This window comes from Mustela lutreola, chromosome 14, assembly GCF_030435805.1.
Source record: "Mustela lutreola isolate mMusLut2 chromosome 14, mMusLut2.pri, whole genome shotgun sequence".
NCBI lineage: Eukaryota > Metazoa > Chordata > Mammalia > Carnivora > Mustelidae > Mustela > Mustela lutreola.
In genome coordinates, this window is record NC_081303.1 from 37,365,606 (window position 1) to 37,390,868 (window position 25,263).

The 25,263-nt window shown below is 41.1% G+C and overlaps 1 protein-coding gene across 1 annotated transcript in view; it reads right to left on the reverse strand.

The window, feature by feature from the left end:
- DNAH14 (dynein axonemal heavy chain 14) overlaps positions 1-25,263 on the reverse strand; it is a 320,474-nt gene that overhangs the window by 208,595 nt on the left and 86,616 nt on the right. Inside the window, exons 18-24 of the mRNA XM_059145622.1 lie at positions 23,258-23,627; positions 21,296-21,486; positions 18,002-18,247; positions 12,860-12,981; positions 10,765-10,936; positions 798-902; positions 591-709 (exon numbers count right to left, since the gene is read on the reverse strand). Coding sequence (XP_059001605.1) covers positions 591-709; positions 798-902; positions 10,765-10,936; positions 12,860-12,981; positions 18,002-18,247; positions 21,296-21,486; positions 23,258-23,627 — 1,325 coding nt within the window. The remainder of the gene's footprint in view (positions 1-590; positions 710-797; positions 903-10,764; positions 10,937-12,859; positions 12,982-18,001; positions 18,248-21,295; positions 21,487-23,257; positions 23,628-25,263) is intronic.

The following is a 25,263-nucleotide window of genomic DNA, read 5'->3' on the forward strand; positions in this document are numbered from 1 at the left end:
AATTTGGAAAGCTATGCACACAACATATCACATAACTTTAGGGAATTCTGACATCGAAATCATGAACTTACAAAGTTAAGAGGTTCCAGTAAAACATGAGCAAACTGGGTAAGTTGTATCACAGAGATTTCTTGTATTCCTTACTGGGTCTTTTAAACAGCCAGCTGAGGTCGGGGTTGAGTTAGGGACTCCAGTGGACGGGAACACTGGGACGCAGCATTTTTTAATCCAATCCCATCAGGAGCCGCGTGCCAAAGGCTGGCTGGCAAACTGGACCTGTGTGGTGGCAGGACCCAGCAGACCCACGAGTCCGGCCTGGAGCCGTCCACAGCCAGAGGCGCAGCATTAACGACGACAAGCAAAGAGTAAATTTCCTTCCTAAGTTTCTATAATAAAACCCCGTGTTGGCATTCAGGATGATGCCAAGAAATAGAGACATGAAAAAATAAAATTCTGCATAGGTACATTATCTCTGAAGAAACAGTTTGCTTAGCAAACTTCTATGAAATATCAGACAGTTCCAAGCTGAGGTTTTAAACAGGGATGTTGTATAGAGTCTAAAGGCTTAGTTTAGAACACATGTGTCATACTTGGGCAGCAGAAGAGATTCCCCTTCAGCAGATATGAGCATTATCACAGCAGGAGGACCGATTTCTTGTTTCCATATCAGTAATTGTTTTATATTTTCAAAACACTTCACAAGATGAGGCTGTGGACCAGAAACAAATGCCAATAACACTATAAAATTCTGACCTGGTTGGGAAAGAATATCACTGAGCAGAGAATAGTAATATTACCTGTACAGACTCGGGATTTCTGCTATCAGCTAGAATATCAAGGAGTTCAGCATTGCTAAGAAAGTAAAATCTTGGGAAAATCCTTCTTTTGATTTCAAGGTAGTCCTGTCCAGAATCAAAAGAAATTGCAGTTCATAATGTATGTTTATTCATGATTATCACAGCCTCATCTGGGCTTACATTTGCACACAAAAAGCATGATATTGAAATTGCAGTATACATAGCAGCACTAGTAGAAATAAGGACCCATGTTTAATTAATTCTTAAATTGCTAAATTAATTTTAATAAAGCAAAACTAAAACAAATGAAAGTATGACCCAAAAAACCCCACCCGCGAGCACACGCGCCCACAGACGCCCCGCTGCATGTGGGACCAATGGGATCGCCGGCATTGCCTTCCCACACGCCTGCCTTTCTGCTGGTTTCCCAGTCCTCGGGGAGTCAGTGGTCACCTCACAACCCGCTATGCACACAGCCCCGCCAACCCCAGTCCCGCCCGCTGCTAGTTGCACTCACAAGGGTCTTCACTTCCTCTTCTCCAGGCAAGACACCTGTTTCCACAGCCCAGGCAAGCCATCCTGTGTCCCCGATCACTCTCCTACACTGCAAGCTCTCCTTTGCAACAGGCTTCCCTTTTGCCTCTCTCTCATTAAAAATAAATGCAAGCAGCCCCCTCTCGCACTTGGTTTTCCTCTAGCTACTGCCTACTAGCCCGCCTCCCCTCCATGGTCACAGTGGTTGAAGAGATCACCTATAAACTTGGGGCCTTAGCTTACGCATCTCTCAGCCACCCCCGTGCCCTGCCATGCCGCCCCACTGCCAAGGATGGACTGGGAGCTGCTCAGTCTTCAGGCCACGTGACATCTCGCCATCTCGCATCTGATGGCTGGCTCTGTCCCTCATCCTGCCTGGGAGGTCATGCTCCTGTTTTTCTCCATCCCTCAGCCAACTGTGTACCGTTTGCTTTCAGGCTCCCTCGTGGTCCCCACACCTTAACGCTGACATGGCGCGTATTGCATTTCTGTTCCACCCGTCCTGCCCATCCTGGGCTGCTGGCTCTGTGGCTCCTGTCACCTCCCTTTGCCCCAGAGCTGTACACCCGAATGTTGACTGAAGAGATTTTCAACAAGTACAACACGTACTTGTTTCTACACAAGCTTCTCCTTCCTACTTCCTCTCTCTGCAGTGTGCACCCCTTCCACATGGGTGGCCAGGCCAGAAACCTCGACACAAGCCTGGATCTCCTTCCTCTCTCCTCCATGTGTCATCTTTCATCCTCACCACTATCTTAAGTTAGTCCCCCCGGATTTCTAGTCCTGCAACTGGTTTCTTTTTCTCTGTTCTCACTGCACTCCCATCTACACATAACTCCATGCTCCCTTCTAGGAAGACATTTCTAAATCAAATAATTTCACTCTTCTGTTCAAAATCCTTCATTGTGATATTCTAGGCCCTCTGTCATCTGCCCCTGCCTCCTGGGGAGTCTTACCTTTCCCGACTTTCCCATTTGCAAACTAGGCTTCACGGGTACCATCTGGTTTAGTACTCCAGAACATGCCATGCTTGCTCATGGCTCCAGATCTGTACTTCCCCCTTGCTTAGGACGCTTTTCCTATCCACAACCACTCACACACCCTGACCCTTCTAACTGCCCAACTCAGACATTCTTCCAAAACCCAGCTGAATGGTCACTTCTCCCAGGCTGGGTTAATCTCTCCTCTTTCATGTGACTGAACCATCCAAACCATCACAGCATACAGTATATGCTGGTATCTCTCTAACTCGGTTCCTATGACAGACCTTGAGTTCTGTGATAGAAGGGAACTAACTAGGGAGTACCAGCATGTAAAGCAGGTGCTCAACACAGGAATAAATGGAAAATTACTGGTTGGTAATGAGGCTTACTAATAATGCAAAGATATGCAAGAATTAATCAGAGGGCTTATCGCAATCCTACTTGGTAAACTTGCTGTTACTAACGAGATCATGGATTCATATAGCAGAGGAAGGCTGTAACTGCCATATATGCCTATTCTGGAGGGGTCATCACAACCACTGGGACTTGTGTTTAACAAAGAAAAGATATGAAAACCTGGAAAGAGATCTTAATGGTTTATGAAGTGAAGCGAATATGTTCACCACAAACCTCAGATATTAAAACCCAGTATTTAAAAATATGTACGTCTAGCTGACAATTTAATGTTTTGGCAATGTTTAAATATATGGAATCAATAACATAAAATCATCAAACAAGGGCCTCTGGGGACAATGGTGGAGTAGGAGGACCCTGAGCTCACTTCATCCCCCCACATAAACCTAGATCACACCCATAATAGCATAAATGACTCAGAAAATGACTTGAAGACTGGCAGAACAAACCCCACAACTGAAGGCAGAGAAGAGAAGACGCCACACTGAAGATGAGAGGAAGGGCAGAGAGGCAGCACAGAACTAAAAGGACTTGTGGGTCTGTGGGCAGAAGAGAGAGACCCACAAGCCCTGACTGGGGTGGGGGGTTAAGGGGGCAGAGAAACAGACCCTCTCACAGGGGCCGGCATGGGGAAGATGAATCCTCCTAACATTTAGCTTCGAAAACGAGACAGGTCAAAGTTTACAAGTTCTTACGACCAACAGGACTTAAAACCTGGAATTTTAAACATCAGTGGCTCAGCTCTGGGAGAGCTGGGAGGGAGAGAGGAAATGGAGTCCGACTGTTAAAGAGAAGAGACCCACAGAAATACAGCACAGTAGCTGCAGTTTGAAAAATGCCTGGGGCATACAAGAAGGAATAGTTTACTCTCCTCAGAGCCTTTCCCAGAGGGACAGAGATCAGTGCGAGACTTCTCTAGGAACCAAGGAGCTAATGGTATGGTTTCCCTCCCCTAGCCTAGACACTCTGATAAGGCTGGAAAGAACTTGCCAATAGCAACCCCCTCACTCTGGTGTAAACACAGCCCCTCCAGCCAGACCTCAGCTCTAGGTCCCCTCTCAGAGCAGATGCACACAGACTTTACAAGCACCGCACCCCTGCCCACACGCATGTTGTGGATCCACCCCTCTCTGACCGGTCCTTGGCAGGAATGCATCCAGAGTGCTGCCACAAGCCCGCCAGGGTGCAAGCAGCCCAGAAGGGGCCAGCCCCACACCTGGGGAGTGTGCAAGCAGCCCAGACGGGGCCAGCCCCACACCTAGGGAGTGTGCAAGCAGCCCAGACGGGGCCAGCCCCACACCTGGGGAGTGTGCAAGCAGCACAGACGGGGACCAGCCCCTCTACAGGGAGAGGGGAGGAGAACCACAGGCCAGTGACCCCAGCAGTGGGCTGGGGGTGGGCAGCTGGTCTGACTGCAGGCCCTGCCCACCACCAAAAGCTCAGGGGACAACACAGGTTGTCCCCTGGTTGATGAAGTAGTTTGGGACTACTTCATCTCTGGTAAACACCTGGTCTGACTCAACTCAAGCCCAGGGCAGCCCTTGACCGGCCCACTAATGCCACAGGGACCAGACTCTGCCCACAACAGGCAGAGAGCCATCGTAGGCAGGACTGAAGGCAAACACAGCTCTGCCACAACAGGAAGGTGCCTATAACACACAGGCCACACACCCTGAAGTACCAGGCTCTGGGGGCCAGGGGACACTGCACAGCAGGGCCCTGTAGACCCTCTTCTTCATAAAGCCACTACCGTCAAGTGTGAGAGAGAAATAGATCCAGAGTCGGAAAAGGGGGACAGAGGAATATGCCCAAAATGAAAGAGCGGGACAAAATCACAGCAATAGGCCTAAGCAAAATGGAGATGAGTAACAAGCCTGACAGAGAATAAAAGAAACCATCATAAAAACATTCACTGGACTCGAGAAAAGAGGAGATCTCAGTGAGACCCTCAACAAACATAGAAAACATAAAAAAGAACCAATCAGAGATGAAGAACTCAATAACTGAAATTAAAAGTACACCAGAGGGTATAAATAGATAGAAGAAGCAGAAGAACAGATCAGTGACCTGGAAGGCACTTAATCAAAAGCAATCAAGATGGACCTGCGAAAGAAAAAATAATAAAAAATGAGAACAGGTTAAGAAAACCCAGGAACACTGTCGAGCACAAGAACTCTCACTTTATAGAGGTCCCAGAAAGAGAAGAGAGAGAAAAAGGAGGCAGAATATTTATTTGAAGAAATGATAGTGGAGAACTTCCTGAATCTGGGGAAGGAAACAGAAATCCAGATCCAGGAGGCATAGAGAGCTCCCAACAAAACCAACCCAAGGAGATCTGTACCAAAACACATATTGAAAATGGCAAAAAACGGTGATCAAGAGAGAATTTTAGATGCAACAAAAGTAAAGATTTGCATATAAGGGAAACCCAGAAGGCATCAGCTGATTTTTCAGCAGAAACTTTGCAGGCCAGAAGAGAGCAGCATGATAGATTAAAAGTGCTGAAAGGAGAAACCTGCAGCCAAGAATAGTCTATCCAGCAAGGCGCTCATTCAGAACAGAAGAAGCGATAGAGTTTCTCAGACAAACAAAAGTTAAAGGAGTTCAGGACCACCAAAACAGCCCTCCATGAAATATTAAAGGGGACTCTTTGTCTTCTTTGTTCTTTTAAAAAATTTATTTATTTTCATTTAAATTCAATTAACATATATTACTGGCTTCAGAGGTAGAGATTAGTGATTCAACAGTCTCATTATATCACATGCCCTTTTTAATTTCCATCATCCAGTTACCCTATCCCTCTACCCCTCCCCCAGCAACCCTCAGAATGTTTCCTATGCTTAAGAATCACTTATGGTTTGTCTTCCTCTCTGATTTCATCTTGTTTTATTTTTTCCTCTCTTCAATAGGGACTCTTTGAATGGAAAGAAAAGACCATAATAAGTAGGAATAAGAAAATTAGGGACCTCAAAAGCATTAAAAATAAGTTTATATATACAACTCAGTCAAGGGACTCACAACATAAAAGGATGTACAGTATGACACCATATACTTAAGACATGGGGAGGAGTAATAATTTAGTGCTTTTAGAATGAGTTCAAACTTAAGCAACCATCAACTTGATATAGACTTCTATATGCACAAGACATTATATACAAACCCAATGGTAACCACAAATCCAAAACTGGTAATACATATGTGAAAAGTAAACAGAAAAGAATCTAAATATATCACTAAAGAATGCCAGCAAACTGAAAGAAGAGAGAAGAGAAAAAACAGAGAACTACAAAAACAACCATAAAATGAGCAACAAAATGGCAGCAAGTGCATACTTATCAATAATTACTCTGGGGTGCAAGTGTCTGCCTATGGCTCAGGTCATGATCCCAGGGTCCTGGGATGGAGCCTCACATCAGGCTTCCTGCTCGGCTGGAAGCCTACTTCTCCCTCTCCCATTCCCCCTGCTTATGTTCCCTTTCTCACTGTGTCTATTTCTGTCAAATAAATAAATAAAATCTTTTAAAAAATTACTCTGAATGTAAATGGACTAAACATTCTAATCAAAAGACACAGGTTGACTATGGACAAAATGGATAAAAAGCAAGACCAACCAATATGCTGTCTACAAAAGACTAATTTCAGACTAAAAGACATCTGCAGATAGAACATGAAAAGAGAGAAAAACAATTCATGCAAGTGAAAGTGAAAAGAAATCTGGGGTAGCAATGTGTATACTGGATGAAATAAACTTTAAAACAAAGACTGTAATAAGGGACTAAGAAGGATACTATAAAAAGGGGACAATCCTACAAGAAGATACAACAATTGTATTTATTTATGCATCCAACATAGGAGCACCCAAATACGTAAAGCAGCTCATAACAAACATAAAGGAAATAATTGATAGTAATAAAATAATACTAGGGGACTTTAACTCACCACTTACATCAGTGGATGGATCATCCAAATGGAAAATCAATAAGGAAACAGTGGCTTTGAATGACATATTGGGCCACATGGATCTAACAGATACATTCTCAACATTACATCCTAAAACAGCAGAATACACTTTAAGTACACATGGAACATTCTCTAGAATAGATCACATGTTAGGCCACAAAATAAGTTTCAACAAATTAGCAAAATCAAAGTCATAAGATGTATCTTTTCTGACCACAGTGGTATAAAACTAGAAATCAACCACTTGAAAAAATCTGAAAAGAGCACAGATAACATGGAAGTTAAATAACCTGCTACTGAACAATCAAGAAACCAACACGAAATAAAAAAAATACATGGAGACAAATGAAAATGAAAGCACAATGGTCAAAAGTCTTTGCAATGAAGCAAAAGTGGTTCTAAGAGGAAGCTTATAGCAATACAGGTCTACCTCAACAAAGAAAAATATCAAACAACTTAAACTTACACCTAAAGGAACTAGAAAAAGAAGAACAAATAAAACTCAAAACTAGTAGAAGGAAGGAAATAATAAAGGTTAAAGCAGAAATAAACAAAACAAACAAACAAATAAAAACCCCACAATAGTACAGATCAAGGAAACCGGGAGCTGGTTCTTTGAAAAGATCAACAAAATCGATAAATGTTTAGCCAGATTCATATAAAAAAGTGGGGGCTCAAATAAACAAAATCAGAGATGAAAGACAAGAAATAACAACTGACATTGCAGAAATACTAAGGATAAGAGAATATTATGAAAAATTACATGCTTAACAAGTGAGACAATCTAGGAGAAACATATAAATTCCTTGAAACTTATAACCTCCCAAAACTGAATCAAGAAGAAATAGAAACTTTGATCAGACTATCAGCAATGAAATTGAATCAGTAATAAAAAAAAACTCCCCAAAACCAAAAGTCCACGACCAGATGGCTTCACAGGCAAATTCTACCAAACATTTAAAGAAGAGTTAATACATATTCTTCAAACTATTCCAAAAAATTGAAGAGGAATGAAAACTTCTAAATTCATTCTATGAGGCTATGCAGCATAACCTTGATACTGAAACCACAGAAATATACTATAGAGGCAGAGTATTGTAGGTCAATATCTCTGATGAACATAGATGCAAAAAACCTCAACAAAGTATTAGCAAACTGAATCTAACAATACATTAAAAAAAATAATTTGCCATGATCAAGTGGGATTTATTCCCAGGATGCATCTGTGCTTCAATATTTGCAAATCACTCAACATGATACATCACTTCATAAGAGAAAGGGTAAAACCATATGGTCCTATCAAGAAACACACAAAAAATCATTTGACAAAGTACAACATTCATTCCTGATAAAGACCCTCATACCTCAACATAATAAAGGCCATATACGAAAAACCAGTTAATATCATCCTAAATGCAGAAAAACTAAGAACTTTTCCTCTACAGCCAAACAAGACAGGGATGTCTACTCTCACCACTTTTATTCAAGATAGTACGGGAAGTCCTAGCCACAGCAATCAGATAAGAAAAAAGGAATATCAGGTATCCAAACTGGTAAGGATATTTGCACAATAACATGATACTATACATAAAAAGCTACTAGAACTGATAAATGAATTCAGTATGGTTACAGTATATAAAATCAACATACAGAAATCCATTGTATTTCTACACACTAAGAATGAAGGATCAGAAAGAGAAATTAAGAATACAGTCCCATTTACAAAAGTACAAAAAATAATAAAATATCTAGGAATAAACTTAACAAAGCAGTTGAAAGACCTGTACTCTGACTAGAAACTATAAAACACTGATGAAAGAAATTTAAGATGACATGAACAAATGGAAAGATAGTCCATGCTCATGGACAGGAAGAACAAATACTGTTAAAATATTTATACTACTCAAAGCAATCTACACATTAATGCAATCCCTATCAAAATACCACAGCATTTTTCACAGAATGAGAACAAACAATCCTAAAATTTGTATGGAACTGCAGAAGAACCCCAAAAGTCAAAGCAATCTTGAAGAAGAAGAACAAAGCTGTAGGCATCACAGTCTGAGATTTCAAGATATATTACCTAACAGTAGTAATCAAACAATATGGCACTGATACAAAAAGAGACACATAGAGGGGAGCCTGGGTGGCTCATTCAGACAGGTGTCTAAGTCTTGATTTTGGCTCAGCTCATGATCTCAGAGTCATGAAACGGAGCTCTATGTCAGGCCCCACGCTGTGTGGAGCCTGTTGGGGATTCTCACTCTCCCTTTGCCCGCCCTTGCCACTCATGCTCACCCTCTCTAAAAAATAAGACGCATAGATCAATACAACCGAATAGAGCCCAGAAATAAACCCACAATTATATGGTGAATTAATCTTTGACAAATGAGGCAAGAATATGCAATGGGAAAAAGATGGTCGCTTTAACAAATGGTGTTGGGAAAACTGGACAGCAACATGCAAAAGAATGAAACTACTTTCTCACACCACACATAAAAAATAAGCTCAAAATGGATTAAAGGCCTAGATGTGAAAACCTAAACCCATAAAAATCCTAGAAGACAGCAGAGACAGTAATGTCTCCAACATTAGCCATACTCGCTTCTTTTTAGATATGTCTCCTGAGTCAGGGGAAACAAAAGCAAAAATAAGTGGGATTACATAAAAATAAAAAGCTTCTGCAGAACAAAGGAAACCATCAACAAAACCAAACAAAAACCTACTGAATAGAAGATATTTGAAAATGACATATCTGATAAAGGGATAGCATCCAAAACACATAAAGAATTTATATGTCTCAATACCAACCCTCAAATAATCCAATTAAAAAACAGGCAGGAGACATGGACAGACATTTCTCCAAAGAAGACATGTAGATGGTCAATAGATACATGAGAAGATGCCTAACATCATCAGGGAAAGGCAAATCAAAATCACAAAATACTACCTCCCACCTCTCAGAATGGCTAAAATCCCAAACACAAGAAACAGCAGGTGTTGGTGAGGATGTGGGGAAAGAAGGAACTGACGTGCACTGTTGGTGGGAATGCAGACTGGTGAAGCCGCTGTGGACAACAGTATGGAGGGCCCCTGAAAAACTGAAAGAACTACCATATGATCAGTAATTCCACTACAGGGTATTTACCAAAAAATATAAAAAACACTCATTCAAAAAGATACATGCAACCCCATGTTTACTGAAGTATTGTTTGCAATAGATTATGGAAGCAACCTAAGGGTTCACATGGGGAATGGATAAAGAAGATGTGGTGTGTATATACAATGGAATGCTACTCAGTCATAAAGAAAAATGAAATCTTGCCATTGACAGCAACACGGGTGGATTTAGAGGGTATAATGTAAAAAAAAAGTCAGTCAGTCAGAGAAGGACAAATACCATATGATTTCACTCCTATTTGTGATTTAAGAAACAAAAAAAATGAGCAAAGGGGAAAAAATAGAGAAACCAAGAAAACAGATTCATAATCACAGAGAACACACTGCAGGTTATAGGGGGTGGTGGGGAAGGGGGAAATAGGTGAAGGGGCCTTGATGAGCACCGAATAATGACAGAACTGTTGAATTATTACATGGTATCCCAGAAACTAACCTAACACTTTATGTTAACCATACCAGATTTAAAAGAAAATAAAATCATCAAACTATTCTATTTCAATTTCTGCTGATTTTGTCAGTTTTCTAACAACCATAGTGCTAATGTGAATAATTAGCTCTCACTCGGTACTTTCCTTGTATCAGTTCTTGTGCTCTAAGTGCATTACCTCATTTAGCATAAAGCCCCCCCAGGTAGGCACTACCATTATTCCCAGTTTAAAGATAAGGAAACCCAGGCACTTAAAAAATTTGTTATTTTGTCTAAGGCCATTTAGATTGGTGTATGCACTTTTTTTTTTTTCGTTTTGGTAGTTTTTTTCATTAACCCTATAGTTGGCAAGAGTTGGAAATACTGTTGACAGCCAGAGGAAAGAAAATCTGCACCAAAGTGTTTCTGTTGTCCATTACATTCCCTTTTGAAGATTGATTCTCCACTTTAACGACAGTTATGGTTTTACCTCCAGACTTTTCATTATATAGTCCAGACTTGCATTGCAATTTTGCAGAATCTCAAGGACACCTGAAGAGGTGGTTATTCGCAAAGCATCCAGTTTGTTTTGTATTTTTAACATTATTTCTCTCCACATGGAAATCACATGAGAGAAGAGTTTTGCTTCTGCTGGCAGCTGCCTTTAGAAAGAAAATTAGAGATAATTTTATCTTTTGAAGGTACCATAATTAAAATCTGTAATCTAAATGCAATTTCCACAGATTATTGTTCAATTTTTAAAATGCTGTGATGTTTTATTTTCACTCATCATTAGTTGAAGATATTTTGGAGTGTTTATTATGTGTGGTGATGTGTATGGTAGGCAATACTAGAATAAATCAGACCTGCGTCCATCATTTAACAAGACTATACTCAGTGAGAGGTGTAAGATAGGTATATACAAGTTGTACATAAAGTAAAAGTGACCTGAGTCCTAGGAAATGAAATAAAACAACGGTTACTAAAATTCTAGAGGACACGGGATCTGGAGAGAGCTTCTTGAGAAGAGGGTACTGATCTTCTTGAAGAAGCCATTTTTGGCATGAGAACTGCCTAATGTGCCCTCGAGGGCGACAGCACCTGTGGTTGAGAACCAGTGGTCCGCCTGTGTGCTCTTGTACTTCTCTGCTCTGCTACTAAAAGCTGCTTCAGAGCTTGCCAGAGAAGAGGCAAGTCCTAGTTTCTAATGCCCCAAACCCCAGGGCAATACATGTCAAGTTCTTCCATGAGCCACCTTCACCCTCTGCCCCCAGCCCCGCCATTTTCCCAGTCCCCACTCTGGGCAATGGGCCTAAAACTGTCTTCAGCACAGTAAAAATCCTGCTAGGGAGGAGTCTACAACTTCCCCCTGTTGGACACCCTCCCAACACTCTCAGGAGGCTCTGGTGTGACCTCACAGTGAGCATGGCGGGAGGGAACGGGCAGCATCCTCTTTCACACATTCTCTTTAAACAAGTCTCCCTGCTAACGAATCTCTCTTCCTCTTCCCCTTTTTTACACCCCCCCCCCGGTAGCAGAGCCCCCATCCTTCTCTACTAGTCAAAGGCAAGTCCATTATAAACTCATGTCTTCTTTTCTTAGCACTCTTGTACAGGACTCCAGCAACCCTTCATTGAGAATCCCCTTTGCTCTCTCACGAATCCGTGAAGAACAACTTGGTGACATTGGGAACTAAGAGTCTTATCTGTCCATCAATTAAGAAATCTTTAGGAAAGAGTAATGTTGAAGTTTAAGTTTAAGGCAGTAAGTTGTTATAACCGCAAGGGATACATTCCTTAGGTATGTGGTTTCACCTCTGGGAGTCATTTCTTCAATAAACTCTCTAAAATAATCCACCTTTGGATGCAGGAATATAATCTGAACCCTGCAAAGTAGTGCACGCATCTTAACAGTTTTCTTTTCTGAACCTCTCATAGCTCCCCTTTGCCCCTAAAATAAAATTTATAACACTTAACCTGATATTCAAGGTCTCCTATTATCTTCTCTAATACACCTTACAAATACACACTCTAGGACTTCCTACCCTATATGAGAATGGCTCCTAGACTAGTTTGTGTGATATACGGTCAACACTCCAAATTCTGTCCAGGTAACACATGTGTCACACACTCTTAAGACCGCTTTAAAGAGAGGCCAATGAATTGAAGGCTCTGAATAAAAAGAAAAGGGACACTTTTCACCAACTATCTAGGACCTCTGTTCTTTCACATGGTCCAAAGAAACTACCATTCGTGTATGAATGTTACTAAAAGCACATTTATTATTCATATCAAAACCACACTAATATTCTAGAGCTAAATAGACACACAGTATTGTGGTTTAGGGATTACATTGACCTGACACTCCTTTCCCAGTCCTTCACAGTTTTATACCAATAACTGAGAAACAGGACTTTCAAAAAAAATTATGCTTGCAATATTTCATGAAAAAAATTCAGATTATCCTCCTGTGCCCAAAGGTGGATTATTTTAGAGCGTTTATTGAAAAAATGACTTCTCAGGGATTATAGGCAATAAATACCCACCATACATTTTTTAAACCTGTTTAAGGCTTTTTTTTTTTACCTTTGTATTTCTACAGAATTAAAGATTGGTTCAAGATAAAGCCAATTTCTTTGACAATTCATCCATTCCTCAAGAGTGTGAGAGAAGAGAGTCAAGTTCTGTTCCCACTCATCCACAAGATCCTGAAAGATGAACACATACATAAAATCTAAAGATTCATTTAGTAAAATAAACTAAATATTTTAGTAAAAATGCTGACGTCTAAACTGATTATCAGTCACTGACATACACTGTGTTATAGAGGGTAGGATAAATAAATGTAAATCTAATTATAATATTTAGTTTTGGGAGACATGCAATTTTCTATTTTATTATATAACATACAAATATTTTTAACATATGCATTATTTTATTTTTTAAAACTTAAATTCAATTAATTAACATATAATGTTTTATTAGTTTCATAAGTAGAGGTCAGTGATTTATCAGTCTTATCTAACACCCAGTGCTCATTTCATCACATACCCTCCTTAGTGTCCATCACCCAGTTATTACTCCATCCCCCGCCTCCTTCCCTCCAGCAACCTTCAGTTTGTTTCCTATGCTTAAGAATCTCTTATGGCTTATCTCCCTCTCTGATTTCATCTTGTTTTATTTTTTCCTCTCTTCCCCTATGATCCTCTGTTTTATTTCTTAAATTCCACATGAGTAAGATCATATGACAATTGTCTTTTTCTTATTTCATCTGGTATAATACCCTCTAGTTCCAACCACATTGTTGTAAATGGCAAGATTTCATTTCTTTTGATGGCTGCATAGTATTCCATTGTGTATATATACCACATCTTCTTTATCCATTCATCTGTTGACAGATATCTAGGTTCTTTCCCTAGTTTGGCTATTATGGACATTGCTGCTATAAACATTGGGGTGCATGTGCCCCTTCAGATCACTACATTTGTATCTTTAGGGTAAATACCCAGTAGTGCAATTGCTGGATCGCAGGGTAGCTGTGAATATTTTCAACAAATATTTTTTTGGTATGTATATTCTTTCAGTCCTTTCTTTAAATATTTTTGTACTTAAGGACATGTAATATCTTTAATCATTTACATCAATGCAACTATACTGTACACAGTGTTTTGCAACTTCTTTTTTTAATCTCATTGTGTTTTAGAGAGGTTTTACATCAGTACTTACAGGTTTTCTTCATTCTTTTAATTAAAAAAAAGATTGTTGGATATAAATCTTTTCCCAACTTGTATGTTTATTAAAGTAAGAGGAAAATGGTTAAAAATCAATTAGTCCTAAAATCCTTGCAAACCAATAAACTGGCCATCCCATAACTTGGGCCCCTCAAAGGGAGCCATGTATAGCCCATTTAGGTCTCCTTCCTGCTATGTGTCTCCCTATTTAAAATCTACTCTATGTTTCAATAGCTTTATTGAGGTATAAGTGACATACGGTAAGATGGCACTTTTAAAAATACACAATTTCATGTTTTGACATCTGTTTCTGTGAAGCAATCACCACAACCAAGATCATGAATATATCTATTACCTTGGAAGGTTTCCTATGCCCTGCTGTAGCCTCTTCCTCTAGCCCCTGCCCATTTTTATCCTTAGGCAGCCACTGATCACCTGCTGAAACCAAAGCTTAGTTGGCATTTTCTAGAACTTTCTATGAATGAAACTGTACAGTGTGGACTCTTTTTCTGGTCTGACTTCTTTACTCAGCATAGTTATTCTGAGATCATTCACGACTCAGCGTGTGTCACTCTTGTTTCTTAATGCTGAGTAGTGTCCCGCGGTGTAGATGCAGTGATACGTTTGTCATCCAGCAGGTGGCACCGGGGCTGCTTCCTGCCCTTCACTACTACCAATAAAGCTGCTTTCAATATCCAGGTGTCAGCACAGACTTTTGAGTGGAATGCCGACATCATGTGGTAGGTCTGTCCTTCTAACTTTTAAGAAACCTTTTAAGAGACTGTAACGTTGCGAGAGGTCCCTGTTCTGCTACATCCTCGCCAACAATGGGGCTGATCCATCTTTTCAGGTGTTCCATACAGTGTGTAGTGGTACCTCACTGGGATTCTAAACCTTCCCCTGATGGATAATAAAGTGAAGCATCTTCGTATATTTATTTTCCATCCAGATATTTTCTTTGGTGAAATGTCTGCTTCAGTCTTTTGCCCATTTGTTTATTGTGTGTTTTTTTTTTTTTTTTTTGAGAATTCTTTATATATTCTTGAAACAAGTCCTTTACCAAATACATGCCGGGCAAGTATTTCCTTCCAGTCTTGGCTCGTATTTTTCCCCTTAATAGTGTCTTTTGAAGGGCACAAGTTTTAAATTTTTAACAGAAATCCTTCTGTTGATCATTCTTCTGGTGTCATACTGAAGAAATCTGGCTAGCCCAATGTCACAAAAATTTTGTTTTTTTTTCCTTCTCAATGTTTCATAAATTTCTTCTGATGTTTCAGGTTTTGCATTCAGGCCTACAATCCATTCTTGAGTTAAAGTTTATAATGCTACAAGATACAGTGTGAAGGGTTTTTAAAAATTTGTTTTGCATGCAGCTGTCCAATTTGCCAGCTCCATTTCTAAAAAGACTAGTTTCTTTCCAGAATTGTCTTTAAAGTTTTGTTGAAAATCAGGTGTCCATCTACATGTGGGTCTATTTCTGTACCCTCTATTCTGTTCAATTTTTCTATCTTTATCTTTAAATCAATATAAAATTGGTGGTAAGTCTCAAAATCAGGTAGTGTTGATTTTCCACCTTTTTCTTCTTTTCAAAATTATTTAAATTCACTAATCTCTTCTGCAATGTCTACTCTGCAATCAGTCTCATCTAGTGTATAGTTCATGTCAGATATTATAGTTCTCATCTGTAGAAATTTGACTTTGGTCTTCATATTTATATTTGGTCTGTATTATCTTCCATGTATCTACTTTTAAAAATATGACATAGAGTTAAAATACTTGTTTCAGGGGTGCCTAGTCAATTGGGCATCTGCCTTCACTCATGATCTCAGGGTCTTGGGATCAAGTCCGTCATCAGGCTCCCTGCTTGGCAGGAAGCCTGCTTCTCCCTCTCCCGCTGCTGTTCCCCCTGCTCATGCTGTCAAAAAATAAATAAAATCTTTTAAAAAAATAATTGTTTCACTGTCCTTGTCTAATCCTGACATCTGTGTCAGTTTTGGATCAGTTTTCTTCAGTAAAATTTTCTTTTTATGACAAACTCTATTTTTTTGCTTCTTTGAATGTCTGATCAACACTGGTTGGATTCCAGATCTATGATTTTTATCATGTGGGGTATTGGATATTTTTGCATTCCTTTTTAAAAAAATATTTTATTTATTTGAGAGAGAATGTGCAAACAAGTGGGGGTTTGGGGTAGAGAGAGAAGCAGACTCCCCACTGAGCAGGGAGTCCAATGTGGGACTTGATCCCAGGACCATGAAATCACAACCTGAGCCAAAGGCAGACACTTAACAATGGAGCCACCCAGGCACCCCCCTTTTTTTGTATTCCTATAAATATTCTTGGACTTTGTTCTAAGTGTTGTTAAATTACTTAGAAACAGTTTTATCACTTGGGGTTTTGCATCTAAGATGTTAGAGCAGCATTTAGTTTACTGCGGCAAGATCCTTTCAAGCGCTCCATCTATAATGCTCACAAATCAGTCTTCCTGTTGCGGCTGATGGACATGGGCCTTATTCCCAGCCCTGTGTAAATGGTTCCCTCAGAGCCTCTCAACTGGTCATACCCCTGGGTTCAGGGAGTTCCTTGAGTTCACATGCCAGCACTTGGGGCTGTGGAGTCCTTGAGAAGGGAGCTTCCACAACTCTCTGGGGTTCTGCCCTCCCTGGGACTCTGCCCTGTGGGCTCTGGCCTCTCTGCCTCCTGGGACTTTCAGAACATGTCCTCTTATCAGGGGGTCTGCCAGGCTGTGGCTGGATGAGCTCCGCCTGTCCCCACCAACTGAGGCTTGCACACTCAGGTTGGGGCAACCATGGGGCTCCTCTTGTTTGTTTCCCATCTCTCAAGGGTCCTCATCGTTCCAAGTCTGAGGTCAAGTGTCCTGCAAATCACAGTTCCATCTATTTCTTCCATTCTGCTTCCAGTATTTCAAGCAGGACAATGTGCCTGCCCCTCTCGTGGATCTTGCTGGACGCGGGAGTCTGTGTGTGCTGTTCTTGAAGCATGCCCAGTGCAGTGCTCACTACATTCATTTTGACTTTGGAATGAAGGCATTTGGTGTTCTAACCCTTCCTTTTCATGGGGCTCTAAGCCAGTTGTGACAGGGTTTGATTTAGGATCCTCTCCTTTTGTTTATTTTTAATGAAAATTTTAAAATTTTATTTCCTGTATATTCCAATGGATGTGCTTGTGTGTATGTGTGTGTGTGAGATAGTTCTGCTGTTATCTATTTTTTTGCTGTTTCTCTGATGTTTATTTTTTATTTTAATACATGTGGTTAGAGAATACAGTCTATTTGGCTCATCCCTTTTTTGCAATTTATTGAGTTTTTTCTAAGGTTCACTTAACTGACATTTTCCCTAAATGCTTGTGTGTTTGCAAATAACATGAATTCCATTTGATGGGTGCACATGTCTCTCTCTCTCTATCAATTATGGTAACTTTACTATTATGTATTTGTATATGTATACATATTTTCTTGAGTTTTCTAAGTGTTTAAATGGTTCTTGGCAATGTTATTGGACGTGGGGCAGCCCACGTGGGCCAGCTCACAGCTGGCCCTGTGCTTCGGTTCCCAACTGTCCCCCCTGCAGTAACTGCAGGGACACAGGCACGCAGGTTAGGTTTAACCCTTAGGAGCAACAGCACAGGCAATGAAAATGAAGCACAGGCAGTGGGCTAGGCAGGGGCTCTGCTCAAACTGTGGATCTTTCTAGCCACAGTGGCAGTGCTGGGAAGTCATGGTTTATAGGGTAATATTCTTATATGATCTAAATTTATTTTATCTGCTCAAATGGAACTTTATGACAATTTTTCATGGACAATTAATGTTTCCATAAGAAGTTACTTCTAGTATCTAAACTACTAACATTCATTGTCATTTCTATGTAAGTATGTGGATGATTTATACAATTCAAAAGTTAATGAAATGTAAAAAAATTAAAGTGCTAAATAAAACTGTGAACAATTAACAATAGTTTCCCTTTGCCACAATATTTACCCGAATGGGCCCAATAGACGAAGATCCTTTAACTGTTGCGAGTATCATCTGAGACTCTTCTAACTGAGTTAATATGTCGTCTATGGATGAAATTATTGGGATGGACATTGTCTCTGACTGATGAACAGCTAAGTGTAACGGCGTTGTGTTCCACTGATCAATAATTTTAAACAGCATTTTCTCAAGAGCAGCTTCATTAGTGGCAGAGGCCGAGATTTCGTTAATTTCATTTTCGTACTGAAACATCTAAAATGAAAATACTCATTAATATTCACCGGACGAATGACTCCTGATGTGTTTACAACACAAGACTTACGTGAACATGCACACCACAGGTCCTAGAGACCTGGTCCCAGGCCTGTGATGCTCTGACCGGAGATCACGCACCCTGACCCGCACGACAGGACCCTTTGTGGGCTTTATCCATTGTAACCATTTCACATTCTGCACGTGAAATTTCTAGTCACCGTGTGTGTGTCCTTTAACTGTAGCCCATAGGAAGAACAGCTGACAGCACCTTCTACCCACGAGCAGATGGCATTAGCCACCCCCCCAGCTTTCTTTTCTCTGGACTAATGCCAACTGTTCCTTCATTCTGTGACACATTTTTACTTTTTGCAATAATTCTCGAGATACATTTATCTGAGAGGATGTAATCCAAATGGACCCAAGATTTCCATGGCTTCTCTTTCTTTGCTCTATGGCCATGAAGATAGATGGCTCTCAAAACACATTAGTGGAGTACAGACAGGCCTTCTTTCCAATGGGCATGGACTACCAGTTCCCAGAGGCCAAGATCCTGATGCAAGATCTCCAGGCTCACTCACTGAAACAGACACTCAGAGGGCTTCTCATTCCCACATCGTGGAACTAACTAGTTGGGCTAATTGCTTTTATCCCTGAAAGAAGAATCTACCACTGTTTTCATATGTCAACTCCATGGGGTTAAAGAGTGGTGCCTAATCCTTATGTTCTGTACTGCAGCTCAGTGGGGACTCTGAGCAAAGGGACTAGTGTTCATCATCTGCCAAAGATGCTGTCAGAATGGTGGGATCAGTCAGCTCCTCATGGCCTTCACTATCGGGGTAAGAAGGAGGCTTGCCTTTTGATACGGAGTATTCATCCAAAGGTGGATGAGGAGCTACAGGACTATCAAGTTTCTATGCTGAAGAAAGAACTTTCACTTAACGGTGACATTCCGAAATTGCTAAAAACTAAATACAGACACTGATCATGTGTAAAGCAAAATTTCAACCACCTGCACTGAGCCCTTTCAAGTCCTTATGGTCAAAGTTTGGGACCTGACTGACAAATGGTCAGATCTCCCAGCAAACTCGGTAATACCTAAGAGGTTTCAGATGAATCTTAAGTCTCCAATTGCTTATCTGCCTCTACGATAGAGCACCTGGTTTCTAAAGTGAAAGAGACCAACCATGAAATGACAGTGATCACTTGATGCACACTATTGGCCTCTTCCTTTTAGTTTACTTTGGTATATGGACATGCTTTTCATGTCACGGGCTTTACAGAGCCTACAGAACACGCTGGACAGAGATGGCTGTCACTGAACATCATTGTTTATTCATCTGATAGGATCACAAGTGAACTCCTGCCACAGACTGTCCTGGGCACTCCTGCAGCATGGTCACCGTCCCTGGTTCTGCCCACGACATGCACACACTATGACCACCGTCCCTAAGTCCACCCCACGACACGCACGCTCTAGGAATGAAGGCTGAGCTTCTGGGCCAAATCTTGTCCATCTAGGTACACTTATTATACTGGATAAGTTGGCAAATAGAAATAAGATGATCAGTCTTCCAGGAACTCTTTGGGTTCAGGTGAGATAGGCAGCTGATCGCCTGCTATGCCCTCCGCCTACTTTAACAATCCACCGCAGGAAGAAAGGCTTCCTTCAGACTCCTGACTACAGTACTTCAGAGGCTGAAGACCTGTTCATTTTTGTTCAGATGTTGAATTCTCTTAATTTGGATCCTCCAAAAACTGCACGGAAATTTCTTTTTAAACTATTTACTCACGTTAGAAATACAGGGACCACTCACTGAACACTCTGAGCTACTGTAGTCACCAACCCCAGGAAGGCTGATGTGCTCGAGGCCTGTCTGCCCTCTCATTTACTGCTTGCTGCTAGACAGTGTGCCAGACTTCACCCTTTACCTGACCTGCCCAGGGACAACTCCAACAACCCAAGACTTTGGAAAGGAAAATGTCATTTCAACTGCGCTACATTTCTGGAACGCTGTTCTGAACAAACCTAAATGTTGATGTCCATATTCTGAAATAATGTAGATATTTTGCTGAGTTCACTGTTGGCACACAGATCAGTCAGGAGGCCTGGTAAGAATCCAAGAAAGGTTGAGAGATTTAGATGGGATGATGACTGGGAGAGCAAAAGAAGATTAAAGATTATTTCATGATATTTCGCCTCTAAGCTACTGAAAAACAACAGAGGTGCCGTTAGCTGAGATGGGGACAGAAAGGAAGAGGAGCATCTGGGAGGCGGAGCCCTAACCATGAGCTTCCTCTGAAACATGTAAGTGCAGACACCCAAACGGGAAAGTGCATATGTGAGTTCGGGAGGAAGACTGAGGCCAGAGCCTGAGATAAACAGCAATCAAATTTTAAAGATCAATGAAAAGTTCTTCTTTTTAAATTCCTTAAAATTTCACATTTCCTCATTATAACAGATGATTTAGTGGGAAATTATAAAACAGTGTTAATTACATTAGACACTGTTAACCATGAAGCCTGAAATATAAATGAAGCTTACTGTAAAAGCTAGGTTTGAAAACAGACAAACTTTTAGCGGGAAAAATCATGCAATCTATTTTTATGACAACACCAAGATGGCAAATAAAAGAGCTGCTAACTGTGGGTTTCAAGTGTAGTATCGAGTTCTTGGGAGAGCTATCCTAACATGTTCTTAATGTATTTTTCATGTTATGTCCAAGGGACTAGAGCAGCTTGGGTGTTTCTGTCCCTGGATTCTCTGTAAGAAGCAGCCATGTTAGTTCCATAATAAAACACCAGCTTCATTTGTCACGTGTGAAAAGCACAATCACCACGTTTGAGTCACCAGGACGGTGGTGTAATAAACGGGTGCACCCAGACCCGCAGCCCCACGGGACTTGGGCCACCTGACCACTGCCGGCCTGCCCCCACCTTCCCAGTCACTAAAACCACTCCCTTTTATAATTCTTATTCCTATTACTTGTTTGCTTAAAATTGGCCCCTCTGGTATTTCAACCATTTTTTCAAATGCTGTTTGTTTACCTTGAGTGCTAGAAGATCCTCTACTGTACAGTTTTTATCAAGAGAAACGGACTTCCCAATAATCTCCTGGAGAGTCTCCCAGTGCCTTGGCTTGAGACAGGGGTTTCCGAGAGCCATGATGATAGGCAGTTCTTGCTTAAATTCTGTCACTGACTGCTTAAGATGGGTTACCATGTCATTTTTAGGTAAACCTATAAACAGCAATGGGGCAGAAAGTTATGGTCCATTCATTATATTTTTTTAAACCAGAAAATATGCCTGCTATTTAGTGTAATTCTAGTTTCTTAGTTTTCAGTCTGCATTAAGGTAAAGAGTTTTATTAATATCACTCTCCCAGAAGAGTCAACTATGGATTCAAACAAAGAGAAATAGTTATCAGGACTGGTGATTACAATACGAGGCCATCAAAGCCAAGTTTTCTTGCAAAATCTGATAGTAGGGATAGCCAGCTACCACAGAGTTGCCCAGGTCTCTCCTGACTAGACAGACAGACATGCACATATGCTCAAGAGACTGTGACAGGTTTGGGGCTTTTAAATTCTGCTCAGTAAAGAGGAATATCAGAAATCTCTCACTACCATGTCATAAAGAAAATATTTCACATAGAAACATAGGAAAGGTAGGTAAAGTTCATGCCACAGATCAGGACTGGTCTGTCCTCTGGTGTTGATAGATCACAGCCGTCCAGGTCTCACAAGCTCTGCAGTCGAAACTTCAAACCTCAAAACCTTTTTATGTCAAGTCATAAAAGGCCAAGAGAGGAGGCCAAGAAGCAGCCAGAGCTGGGGACTTCAGAGCGCTGGAATGTATGCCTATCTGCTTAAACAGCCACCTGGTGCAGATGGGGCTTCTGGAAAACCACGTTAGTAGTAAAATGTTGTTCAAGACCCAGTGAAAGAAAAGGACAAAAGAATAGCTTTGTTATTCTAAGTCTACGTTTTGGCAAATAGCATGATTTTATCTGGGAAACTATGGCTAAAAGAAGGTACTGTCTCCTTGTCCCTCCACAGCTGGTCCTCTCAGACAGACGGAGGACAAAGCTCCGAGAGAAGATGCATAGAATGAGCGCGTTAGGTCGAAGCAGTGAGGCTATGGGCGGTTTGTCCCGTTTTCCTCTTTGGTGAGCTTTTTGTGGTATCGTTCTATGTCTAATACAATTCGAAAACAGGCAGATTTAAGTATTTTTTCTGGAGAGGAAATTACAGCTTGAGATATAGGTGAAGGGAAGGGAGGAGCTTCAAAAGCCAGCACTCTCTGGCCGGGTGAGAGGAGACACTGGCCTTGTGGAGCAGAGGGCAGCCACTACATTTTGGGGTGGCCAGTCATCCAATAATACGTAACTGGAACAAATTGCCTTTTCTTCAACCCTAATGAAAAAGTGAAGACCAAACACATTTCACATTACTTTGACTATGATCTCAACGCAACTGTGCTATAAAAAGAGCTGTTTATGAAGAAAGATTAAGTGATTTTTTTTTCGCCCAAACACAAACAGCATCTCTGTGTCACCAAGGCTTCACATTTGAGGATCAGCAGGAGGGAAACCTGTCCAGATGACCTTTTAGCTCTTTTCCCACCAGCCAAAGCAAACTGCTGGCATGTTGGGGATCTGGGTGAGCACTCTGCAGGTGGGGCTCTGTCACCAAAGCATGTGTGGCTTGAGTAAGAGCCTCGGCAAGGTGAAGCCTCAGTAGTTCTGCCCAGGGAACACAGAACATTGTTCTTAAGTACCTAACCTTTTTTTTTTTTTTTTTTTTTTTTTTTTTTTTTTTTTTTGCAAAGCTTTTCTCTCTTTCTTACTTCAGGGAATGATTCCTACACCTATGCTCTGTACTACCTCTTCAGACATTAAGGCCAGGCCTGGCAACAGGTGAATAAAGAAGATCAAGGACAATGATCTTATTGGCCCAGAAAGCCACTCTGGGTATAATCAGGCGGGAACCTTGAGAAAGACACTTTTACCTTTTTCTAGGACAAGGATTTTGTGTATCCATCTTGAAACATTTCTCTGGACCGACTCTGTATCAATACTATGAAGAGTCCTACTCCTCCATTCCCCGAAGAGCGCTCTCCATTCCTCCTGGACCTCCCACAGGATCTTCCTCAAGGTGAGGTCGTATTCAATGTCCGAAACCTCCCCCAGGACAAGCTGTGTGATCTCCTCCATGTTCAGGGAGTGCATCTGGGACTGGGTGTCATCGAAGCGGCTCTGGTAGCTGCAGTAGGTTTTAGCCCTAAGCGCCAAGGCAGCAGCCTCCTCTGTGAGTGCCCGCATCATCTCCATGGCGGTGTCCACGCGCGTGCCCATGCACAGCAGTACGGGAGTTCTTATCTAGGGCGCCATGGGAAGACAGGGTCAGACATCATAATGGTCAGGACTTACACGTGTTTATTGACAGCATTTCTGCCCCAAATCGAAGCTTTAACAACCCTTATTTGTAGCCATCACCTGGAGAGACTGTCCTTAATCTATAATGATTTGTGTTTATTACTATTCCTTTTAATTATTTTTACCATCATGCCAATAATTTGTCATGTTCCTTCTCTAGCTTGGGTTCTGTGGTGAGTAATGCATTACCTTACTTACTAAATCCATACAATAATCCTAAAAGACAGTCAATATTTTTCACAAATTTTCAAGGAAGTTCTAAAGTTACAGTTGTCACATCAACCAGTGGTAAGTGGCAGTTTAAGGATGTGACCTCCAGCACATGGTACTGACTGCAGAAGTCATTTCCTTTTTCTAGTCCTGTTTAACCTTGTATTACTACTTCTTCTTCTTCTTCTTCTTCTTCTCCTTCTTCTTCTTCTTCTTCTTTTTTTTTTTGGAAGATTGTATGTTTTAAAGTAATCTCTATGCCCAACATGGGGCATGAACTCAACAACCCTGAGATCAAGAGTCACACACTGTTCAAATGACTGAGATAGCCAGGTGCCCCATAACTTTGTTCTTTTTTTGTTTTGTTTTTTTGGAGACTTTGTTTACTCATTTGAGACAGAGAGACAGAGAGAGAGAGCACAAGCAGGGAGGAGAGGGAGAAGCAGATTTCCCCCTGAGCACGGAGCCCAATTCGGGGCACGATCCTAGAACCCAGAGATCATGACCTCAGTCAAAGGCAGACGCTTAACCAACTGAGCCCCCCAGGTGCTCCTAACTTTGTTCTGTTTTTATGGTGTTTGTCACATGTTGCCTTATATCAGAGTTTAGCTATTGCACATGAAACCATAGACATTTGCAACAATGACCTCCAAAGACCTACATTTGCCCTGATTTATCCCTTATTAAATTATAAAGGATAAGGATAGTCTCAGGATTAAGGATAGTCTCATCCATTTATATCTGAACATCTCACAGAACATAGTGCAGTAAGATGTTGACAGCAGTGTTTATTAAAAAATTATTGAAAGAATAAATGAATTTGGATCCGATCACCTAAGTCTTTTTTAAAAAATCCCACCAGTGGAAGTGACATTGTGTTGTGTGGTGTGGCCATGCCGCATAAAACTGATAAACAGTATTTGTGACAAAAGGACAGAGCTTACAGATTATGTAAAAGGGATGCTCATATAGTGAACATATAATAGAGTTTTCCTGAGGCTTCTCCCATAAAAGAGTTCTCCACTCATTGAAATTTATTTATGTTTGTCAGTGAGCTATCTCGAGGGAAGACAGAGAAATGATCTTTCTAGCTTATGTGCTGTCACAGTTTGCCAGTCTTACCAGCAGTGTTCCACTCGAGACCGTGCGCCACGAGGGGTATGGATGAAATTGTGTGAAAGGCACATAAAGTCCAGAGACAGAGGACGCGTGCCCCACCCTGGCTCTCCCCAGGGAGCAGCAACCGAGGGGTCTGAAAGTGAAGAGCACAAGGCAGGCCGGGGACGCGACGATCATCTGAAATGCCACCAGTGCTAAATTGACCACGGTGTCCTTCTAGCAGACCTTGACCTCATCTCGGTTTGTGGGC